The sequence below is a fragment of the Anastrepha ludens genome, chromosome 5 (genome assembly GCF_028408465.1).
Source record: "Anastrepha ludens isolate Willacy chromosome 5, idAnaLude1.1, whole genome shotgun sequence".
In the NCBI taxonomy this organism is placed as follows: domain Eukaryota; kingdom Metazoa; phylum Arthropoda; class Insecta; order Diptera; family Tephritidae; genus Anastrepha; species Anastrepha ludens.
Genome location: NC_071501.1, coordinates 120,740,414 through 120,751,381, shown reverse-complemented (window position 1 = coordinate 120,751,381; position 10,968 = coordinate 120,740,414). Strand labels below are relative to the sequence as shown.

The 10,968-nt window shown below is 31.3% G+C and overlaps 1 protein-coding gene across 4 annotated transcripts in view; it reads right to left on the bottom strand.

Moving 5' to 3' along the window:
• Window positions 1-347: 347 nt before the first annotated feature.
• LOC128865292 (uncharacterized) overlaps window positions 348-10,968 on the bottom strand; it is a 44,691-nt gene continuing 34,070 nt past the window's right edge. For 2 of the 4 annotated variants that reach the window (XM_054105462.1, XM_054105463.1), the window contains exons 2-5: window positions 4,030-4,454; window positions 1,049-1,284; window positions 790-969; window positions 348-698 (exon numbers count right to left, since the gene is read on the bottom strand). In XM_054105462.1, coding sequence (XP_053961437.1) covers window positions 443-698; window positions 790-969; window positions 1,049-1,284; window positions 4,030-4,308 — 951 coding nt within the window. In that variant the 5' untranslated portion in view covers window positions 4,309-4,454 and the 3' untranslated portion in view covers window positions 348-442. The remainder of the gene's footprint in view (window positions 699-789; window positions 970-1,048; window positions 1,285-4,029; window positions 4,455-10,968) is intronic. The other 2 variants (XM_054105466.1, XM_054105464.1) reach the window with 1 other exon arrangement.

Sequence of the window (10,968 nt, the reverse complement as noted above, 5' to 3'; positions counted from 1 at the left end):
GCTTTACAGGTTACAGAGATAAATAAGTGAATGCAAATTTAAGCGGAACTTGGATAAGTTTAGTTAGGGCTTTTATTCAATGTTTGTGTCCATGCAACTCACATGCAATGGGAGAAATTACTTGAGACAACTTGTAAAAGAATTATGGATTTAAAAAACAAAAACAAAAAAATTGAACAAAATTTTTTTTTAAATTTATTAGTATTAAAAAAATAATAAAAATAAAATTATACGATAAATGAAGATCATTGGAAAATTAAAATTAATTAAAAAAAACTATGGGAAAATAAATCATGGCTTTGCACCACAATAATCGTCAATCTCATGAAATAAATAAGCAGACGATATCAGCTTAAAGTTCATTCACTATTTACAAGTTAATGCATTTATTTCATATTTCACTAAAATTCTATTCATTTAAATCGCTTAAACGCTCTATCCTTTACTCGCCATCTGGCCAAGGGATCTCCACATTCTGGGTGGGCAATGTTCGCAGCCAGTAGCAGTTATCGACAACTTTGAATCCCAGCTTGTCGAACATGCCACGTGAGGCACTATTATTCTTGTTCACCAACGCCATTACATCATCGCCCTGCTCTGCTATGCGTTGCGCAGTAGCCGCAGCCACCAGGCTACCCAAACCGCGACGCTTGTGATTTTCTTTCACTTGCAGTGCACCGAGAAAACCACCCTGAAGGCTGGTGGAACGAAGAAAAGGGAAATTAAAAAAAGTATATATATAAATAATTGTACATTGGTACAACTATATTCGTGCAAGCATCAACTTACCGCAAGCACCATGCAACAAGCTCGTCGGTGTCTGCGGTGTAAACGCCGATATTCGCATTCCATTCGATGAGACGTTTAATCAAAAATAGGGAGCCCTGATGACGATTGGGCCAGAGTGTATCGATTTCCTCAGCATCAGTTGCGGCGTTTAAAGGGCGTAGCACGTAGTTGGCGGAACAGCTGCAATCACGCATTCATATACATAGAAGCGCTAATCCATCTGCACAGAGTTAACCTATATAAATCCATACATACGTACCTTATTGGTAACTGCAGTACTTCCGCGCTGGGCTTGTAGTACATAACAGTCAGGCTGTCGTACTCTGTTGTTAATTTCTTGTCGCGTACTACACTCAGCACTGAGAGACGATGACGTTCACGAAAAGAGCTAACTTTGTAGCCTGGCCAAGTCCAGTTGAGTAGACTGATTGCTTTGGTTAGACGTTCACTGTCCTCGCTGGCCAACAGAGAGTTTACAAAGAGCTGATAGCGATCCTGTGGAAAGGTATGAAATTATTAAATTAGTTGCCGCGAAAAGACATTTTCAAATAAAATAAAAATGATGATTTTTTAGCAGATTATTTGAACCACTACCTAGTTTAAAATCTTTATATTAATCATGCAACCTATCAACTAAAATATCTTGGATTAATTTTTTTCTCTCTAAGTCCTAACTGGTAGCGCCTAATCAAAAGATATTTAAACATTTCATAAACCACTCTAAGGATAAACTGAGAATACAGCTGGCATTCGGACTAACCACTGCAGGCTGCGCTGGCATCTGCACAGGCTTTCGATATGATTGAACAACTTCTCTCGATTTTGCGATCTATCCGCAGAAGCTCCACTACACTTGCTTCTTGAATGCGGTGCCCTAACGAGATAAAGGCGGAAATCTTTTGTCCTGGTACGACTAGAAGAAAGGCCCTCACGTTCAACCTAGCCCACCTCCATCCCATGGTGAAACAAGTGTGCTTTTTAGCAAATCGTTATTCGGCTCTCAGCGAATTTGACAGAATCAGCTGATGGGCTGACGTTACTTGTGGTGTGTTTAAAAAAACTGAGATTGTGTTGGAGAAATGCGATAAAAATTAACCAATGACATTTCGTTGCTATCTGAAAAGCGACTAATTGAACAAGTGTGTGAAATGATCGAGCAGAATTCAGCTGCCGAATCTCCCAAGTGAGGTGGCAGCCAAAGTTCTCCTCACAGTTTTCTTTTTCATCATAGCTAAATAGCAAACCTGGCAATCTATCGTCCTTGTTTCCATCCTAGATTTACAGAGGGAATAGGGTTTCGATGATGACAAAATATTTTAAGAGCGAAGTGCAAACCTCCATTTTATTCTTTCCAACTTTTTAAGACTACTTCCGCAATTTAATCGAAGGCATCAGCTGGGCCTATATTTCTCATAAAAATATTCAAATTACCACTTATATTATATTTTGTGGTATCATTACAGTTGCATGACTTGTATGAGACTTTAAAATAAATTTGTGGTTCCGACTCACTACCAAATCCACTCACTCTCTTTATTCTCTAACAATAATCTTGAGAAATATTTCATAATAATTATAATAATTATAACCTAATTCCACCGAGTCTTAACTGTCGTTAAATACTGCACTTTAATGCACAAGTTCGTATTCAATTGTTGTTGTATCAACTTTTGTGACGCTCTTTAATAACTGAATCAACTCAGCTTACTGGCTTAAGAGAACATGTTATTTCAACAGTGACAGTCGAATTACATGTGAATGTAAAATGTAAACGCTTACATATAACAGCGAATGCTAATGAAAATCTGCAATCCCTTAATAGCGAATCCTCAATTTAGTGCTCGAAAAAATGTTATTTAACATTTGCGTCTTCTCTTTTCATTAACATTCTCTGGTAATACCTATGCTTCTAGGGGCAGGCAGAGCCACAGCTGTTACTTTATATATAAAAGAGGGATCACCGAATAACTTTTGTGAGTTAACAGTTTCGTACAGAAATTGGATTTTAACTTTCCTTTTAGCATAGATATACTATTTATACTATTTTCTTTAATAAACGAAGAATAATTTCTGCTTATATGGAAACCATTAAGTCTTAGAAAAACCGATAAATTGAACCCCCCAATTTATTTATTTATTTAGTTAAAAATTTTAAAAGTTGAAAAATAGCTATTTAAGTAAACTCTAATAAACAGGATCCAGTTTTATAGTATTTTTACACTTAATACTTTAAACCTCAGCTAAGTGTATTCCCATGATTTTTCCTGATGGTTTTCTTTCACCAAGATTGGATGGGAATAGATGATTTGAATAATCCGACGATGAGCGTAAAGTTTTTTCCTTCCGGCAAATTTTATAGGACCTTCTATGGGGGAAGTTTGCCGTTTTTTGAAGTCTAGTAAACTCTTTCGTATTCAAACGAGCGCATATTAATTTTCACTCGTTAGTCTAGCGCTCAGATATTTAACAACCAACTCGAGACTGGTTAAGCAAAGTTTCAATAAATAAATAAATAGTTGGCGCGTACTCTTCTGTTAGGTGTTTGGCCGAGCTCTTCCTCCTATTTGTGGCGTGTGTTTTGATGTTGTTCCGAACGGCAAATGGTTTTTTATGAGCAGCTTTTCCATGGCAGAAATACACTCGGAGGTTTGCCATTGCCTGACGAGAGGCGGGCAATTTTATGTTTCATACACGGAGTTTCGAACCTATGCACTCCAGAACGGTAGTCATGAATGCAAAGCTTAGCGTCTACAATAAACTCTCAGTATACCTAATTTAGGCCATCGAAACCACTTTGCTGAAAAAGATGGCGATAAGTTAGCCACAGAGGGATTACTTTTTTTAACTGAAACGAAGAATGAACTGCTACCAAAAATTATAAACAGTGACTATATTGACTCCAACATCTACGTTAACAGCGGCTGGATTATAGTTGGCGCATGAAATAAAAAGCAGCCAAACACACTTGGCCTGATTTTCTTACTTGACACTAGCCAGTTGGCAGTCACGTCAGAAGGCCGTGTGGCACCTGCCATGATTACTTCACATGCTGGCAGGATGAAAGTGAGATACTCGCCGAAATCACATCCTAAACTAACTTTCGTCAAAAAGCAAAAATACAGTTAGACACTGCCAATTATTCCTACCTAGGCTATATGTGTATGCGCATGTACAGATGCTTTTACAACATACATTGCCAAACATACATATTTGCACTATAGTTACTGCCAAATTACTTACCACAATCAGAAAAAGTCCATCGCTATGCCAATCGCTGTCCAGTGTGAAAATCTGTAGATTTTTCATATCCGCCACTGAGCTCAGCTGCTGACGATTTTCCACCCAGTCAATGAAATTGCTCAGACAATAGTAGCCCACACAGTGGGCAGGCCAATCACGACGGTATAAATCACGCAATTGATGCAGTTCACTGATTTCGCTGATGGCAGTGAGTTGCGAATTGGCCGCTGCCGGTACAGCCAAAGGTGTGGAGGATATAGCAGTGGCTGTGGCAGGCATGTTCGATAGTGTTGGCAGTATAAGTTCGCTATATAGGTAAGAAGATATATGACAGATACTGAGGTAGTAATTGTTGTTGTTTTTCGAATGAATGTACGAGTTTTTGTTAGTTTAAGCAACAAACTGTTAGGCGACAGTCCATTCAGCTAAGCACAAACACGCAAACAGGGCGCACCGTAAGTTTGTTTTCAGCGGCACGTCGTTGATGTGTTGAAGTTGGGTCAGTTTGCAAAGAGAAGAGAAATAAAAAATGAATAGGAAATGCAAAACTTAAATACAAAAAGGTCAATAGGCAACGAAATCAAATCGAAAAGCAATTAGAAAAAGCCATTTGGTAGTTGGAAAGGCAAAAGCTGTTTGCAGTTGCAATTACAAGTGCGGCTTCGCAGTAGAGTATTTACGCTGCGCTGGGGTTATCAGGCGCTGAAGCAGATCGTGAGCGCAGTTGGTCAAATAGATATGAGTAGTATGTATATTCCGGGCTACAACGCAATATCAAAAATATTAAAATTTTAATATTTTTATCATTTTAACTCAAAAATTTAACATTTTTACCATTTAACTCATTTTTTTAACTTACAGTTACTCAAAATTTTAACATTTTTTAACATTTAACTCATTTTTTTAGCTTATATTATCTCAAAAAAAAAGTTAAAAATTTTGAATTGGGTCGATTTAGTCCACCCCTAAATTATAGTTACTCTTAGTTAATATTTTTAAGATATTAAAGATATCTATTTTTGATGTACTAGTAATCAATATTTAGGTTGGTACAGTTAAAATTTTGATGTGGGTCGATTTAGTCCACCCCTAAATTATAGTTACTCGTAGTTAATATTTTTAAGATATTAAAGATATCTATTTTTGATGTACTAGTAATCAATATTTAGGTTGGTACAGTTAAAATTTTGAGTTGGGTCGATGATAATTTTAAATATTGATTACAAAATATTTAAAGTAATCTATTCAAACAAAAATAAAAAAAAAGTTAAAAATTTTGAGTTGGGTCGATGATAATTTTAAATATTGATTACAAAATATTTAAAGTAATCTATTCAAACAAAAATAAAAAAAAAGTTAAAAATTTTGAGTTGGGTCGATTATTATTGATTGATAATTTTAAATATTTATTACAAAATATTTAAAGTAATCTATTCAAACAAAAATAAAAAAAAAGTTAAAAATTTTGAGTTGGGTCGATGATAATTTTAAATATTGATTACAAAATATTTAAAGTAATCTATTCAAACAAAAATAAAAAAAAAGTTAAAAATTTTGAGTTGGGTCGATGATAATTTTAAATATTGATTACAAAATATTTAAAGTAATCTATTCAAACAAAAATAAAAAAAAAAGTTAAAAATTTTGAGTTGGGTCGATGATAATTTTAAATATTGATTACAAAATATTTAAAGTAATCTATTCAAACAAAAATAAAAAAAAAAGTTAAAAATTTTGAGTTGGGTCGATGATAATTTTAAATATTTATTACAAAATATTTAAAGTAATCTATTCAAAAAAAAAAAAAAAACAAAAAAGGATACATTTATTTTTTAAAGTACCTTTCAAAAAAAACGACGAACTCCTCAAAACAAGAGTCTTTGAGTCAGATTTGAACTTGCAACAAAATTATTGTTATAATTCCAACTGCTTAACCAACTCATCTAAACATCATATTCTGAAGTAATGTAATTACAGCTGAGTAGTATGCAAAGCAAGCAATGCTGATCTTATCAACATTGCTCACAATCTATAAATAGAATAAGCATAAGCACAAACCAAAAAAAAAAAGAAATACTGTTGAATATGTTCACTTTGTGAACCGTTGACGGAGTCAACATGAGTCACAAACTGCAAGATAAGCATAATATTTGATAAGCTTTTATACATCAACACATGTTTCGACTCTGTCGAAACCGTTTGACTTTGTCAAACATGGTTACAAGTGCAGTATGTATTTAGCGTTAGAAGAGGGTGGACGCAAAAAAAAAAACAAAACAAAAAGATTTTATAACTATGGCTGGTAAGTTTTTTTTTTTGTAATTTTTTAAGTTTTTATTAATTTATTTATTTGTTTCAGAAGAAAGTATGGATTTCGATGAAAGCAAGGATGGATTTGATGAAGAAGGGGAAAAATTTTTTAAAGATCTTGAAACCTTCACCAGTTTTTGTATAGAAAAACGTATTTCTTCTTTTAATCAACTAAAAGAAAAATATATATTTGAAGGCAATGGCCTAAAATTAAAAAATGAAAAATATAAAAATTTTTTGGATAATATGTTTATGGATAAAAAAGATAAAAAAAATTATAAGAAAGATAAAAGAGAATTTGATTTCATCGATTTAAAAGAATTATTGGAATCAAAACGTGTAAACCAATCTAAACCAACTGGTTTAGATTTTAAAATTGATAATGAATTTATACAAAATTTACAAAAAGATAGTATTGATGATAATATTACAAAATTATATAAAATTAATAAATTATTATTACAAAATAAGAAAAATACTTTTTATATAAATTGTACAATAGGATTAATTTTAGAAGAATATGCAAGAAAATTGCAATTAGAAAAAGGTTATAAAAAATTGGTGTAAAATGTAAATATACAACTATGAAAGATATATATAAAAAATTTAAGATAAGCGAAAGCTATGCTTGTAAATTACGTTATATAGGCTTTTTGGTAACACAATACCAAAAATTGCAAAATTTAGATATAACCATTGATGGATTATATAAATATAGAAAAATATTAGATATAGTTTTTGATGAAAAAAATGAAAAATATAAAGATTTCCAAAATAGCTGGATATAATAAAAAATAAAAATCTTATTTAAACAAAAATTCAAACATTTTTTTATATTGTAAAGAAAAATTCAAACATTTTTTTATATCTACCATCATTTTTTTCTTGTTCTTTGTCAATTACTAAAAATCCAAACTGTTCTTTCCAACATTGAATACACATATTTTTTAAAATATCATAATCAATATCATTACAATGGTCATTAAATATGTGTTTCAGATTAGTCTTGTCTTGTTTAAATAAAATTATATAGTTTGCATTATCTCTTATCAATTGTTTAGGAATTTTTGAATATGTTTGACATAAATAAAAACAAGAAATGTTATTGTGTCTACCATAAGCAAAATAATTGGAAATATTATCTTGTTGTTCTGTAGAGATATCGTCAAATATTATTACAGAATATGGTTTAATATTTTCAGGTGTTGGTAGAGATTGAATTGATAAACATTTTATATCTTTAGATTCCAAATCATTTTTAACACACAATTTATTGAATTGAATTATCATATCTTCTAAAAATTTATATTTTTCTTGATAGCAAGTTTTTGAACAAATTATTATATCAGAATAATAAATCTTTGATAATATATTTAATAATACATTTGTTTTTCCGCAATTACTTGGTCCACAAATAATTGCTCTAATAATATTCGGAAATATTTCATTTAATCTTTTTATTGGTTTATGAGTATCAAAATTTTGAATAGTTAATTTAATTTTATTATCTAATTTAGTAACTTTTAAATGACCATCCATAATTTAGAATTTTAGACAAATTTTTTTAATCTATTAATATAATTAATTACATATTTATTTCAATTAATTTTTAGTTAATTTAAATTTTATAAAAATTAAAAAAAAACAAGTCAAACATGCATCACTTGATTTGTTAGTGGATTATATGAATAACTATCATCACTAATAATTAAACAGTGAACGACTGTATTTGATGGAAAATCTTCTGTCCATTTAAATTCAATTTTAATATCAATAGCAGCCTCTTTAATTACCTCATTCTGTTTAGATGTATCAATGCATATTATTGGATATTCTTTTAAAAATGTATCATAATTAACTATTGGTAAATTATTTATACTAGAACCATAATATGAATTTTTAAAATCTAGAAACATATTATATAATGTATCAAATTTATTTTGATTAATAGATAGTTGCATATCATAGTTTGGATATCTATTTGTATTTAATTTAACTACAACATTTTCTAAATTACAATGGTCAAATTTACTATTGTCTTTATAATTATTCTGATTTCTTAATGTTTGAAATGCAATAAGAAAATATCTAGGTTTAGCACTAGATGATGTTATATTCCAGGTATAAGTCTTTACAGCTGGAATTGCAGTAGTACAATAGTATCTCCAATTTCTAAAATACATTTGAAAGTTTGTATTATTTGAAATTTTTTTATTAATTTCATGATCAACTTCAACTGAAAATTTAACATGAGGCATTCTCCATATAATTTGATTAATATCAATAGAAAAAGTATGATCACTTAAACTACTATCAATAATTAAACAATTTGTATCATCATTTGATCTTATTAATTCTAATTTTTGATTAATTCTAAAAATGAAATTTTTGTAATCATCAAAAAACCCAATTAATATACACAATGGAATGCTAACAGAAAAATAACCTTTCTTATTACAAACACTACCTTTATTTACAATTTGCCAACCAGCATTATTTAATGATAAATCATTAGAAAATGATGCTAAGCCTTTAATTGTTGTTGTTATTCCAGGATTTTCAATTTTATCAATTTCAACTGAATTAATAAAATATGTAATTTTACTAAACAGATTTATTATACCATTATTCACAAAATTTATTTTATCAGGATTAAGTTTATCTAATATTTTACCATCTTTATCTTTAGCAATAATTTGACCTCTAATATTAAGTAAACTTTTTGATGGTAACGTTTTAATGTCTTGATTATTAATATTTATTTCTATTGGTCTTCCATATTCATTTAATAGTGTAGAATTAGATGGCAAATGTTCATAAAAGTCATAAGATTCGATACCTTTTTCTTCTTTCATTTATTTAACTAAAAAATATTATTAAAAATTTACTAATATGTTTTAACTAGGTCGAAACCTATGTTTAAAATAATTGTAGTCTTGTATTTAATTGTCTTATCAAATTATAAAAAAACATTATTAATAGAATAATAATTAGTACCATTGAAATGTATTCATTTTGCATTATTTTATCTATTCCATTTGAAATAATAAAATCTATTTTTGATAATTGATTATTTTTATCAAAATTGTTTTTACAATTATTCATTTAATGCAATAGAAAAAATCCTAATAGGACTATGAATAAGTTCGTGCGGTTTTTTTCGAAATTTGAAACTTTATTGACGTAAAATGGTTACAAATTTAATATTCAAAATATTGTCCATCGCTTACTACTACTTTTTCCCATCTTTCTGGCAATTCACGGATTCCCTTTGTGAAAAATTCGGTCGGTTTTGCCGCAATCCACGAATCGATCCATTTTTTGACTTCATCGTAATTACGGAAGTGCTGGTCAGCCAGGCCATGTTGCATCGATCGGAAGAGATAGTAATCGGATGGCGCAAGGTCTGGAGTATACGGCGGGTGGGGTAGGACATCCCATTTGAGCGTTTCTAAGTATGTTTTGACCACTTGTGCAACATGTGGCCGAGCATTGTCATGTTGCAAAATAACTTTGTCGTGTCTATCGGCGTATTGCGGCCGTTTTTCTCGCAGTGCTCGGCTCAAACGCATCAATTGTCGTCGGTAGACATCCCCCGTAATCGTTTCATTCGGTTTCAGTAGCTCATAATACACAACACCCAGCTGGTCCCACCAGATACACAGCATAACCTTCAGGCCATGAATATTCTGCGCCGACGTCGATGTTGAAGCATGGCCAGGGTATCCATACGTTGCCCGACGTTTTGGATTGTCGTAATGGACCCACTTTTCATCGCCAGTCACAATTCGATGCAAAAAACCCTTTCTTTTGTGCCGTTGAAGCAGTTGTTCGCATGCCATAAAACGGCGTTCAACGTCTCTTGGCTTCAATTCATACGGCACCCAATGGCCTACCTTTCGGATCATTCCCATGGCTTTTAAACGTTTGGAAATGGTTAATTGATCAACTCCCAAAGTTTTTGCAACCTCTTCTTGCGTTTGAGCCGGATCTTGATCGAGCAATTCCTCCAATTCGGTATCCATGAACTTTGGCGGCGCACCCTCGCGTTCTTCGTCTTCCAAGCCAAAATCACCACTTTTAAAGCGTGCAAACCACTTCTGGCACGTTCGCTCAGATAGAGCATGCTCACCATAAACTTCCACCAAGATACGATGACTTTCGGCTGCTTTTTTCTTCATATTAAAATAATGAAGAAGAATTCCCCGCAAAAACACATTATTTGGCACGAAATTCGACATTTTCAAGTGTGGTAAAAATATTGTTGTTTACGCTTCAAATAAAAAACTTATACTGACGTTTGTGCCTTACGACAGTAGCTCTCCAATGAATGTTTGGAAATGTGGATCGATGGAATAATAATCAAGTTACGCCATCTGTTGTAAAACCGCACGAACTTATTCATAGTCCTATTAAATATTTTTAATATTTTTTTTTTTTTGTTAATCTTTTTACATTCATTTTCAATTACCTTTTTTTGTATATCTAAATATATTGCATAAAATATAAGAATTGCAATTACAATAAAAATTACAATAGAAATTAATTTTAATAAAGACGGATCCATTATGACACATCTACATCCTCCATTATATTTATTATTAGCATCAATTATGTATAACTGTGATA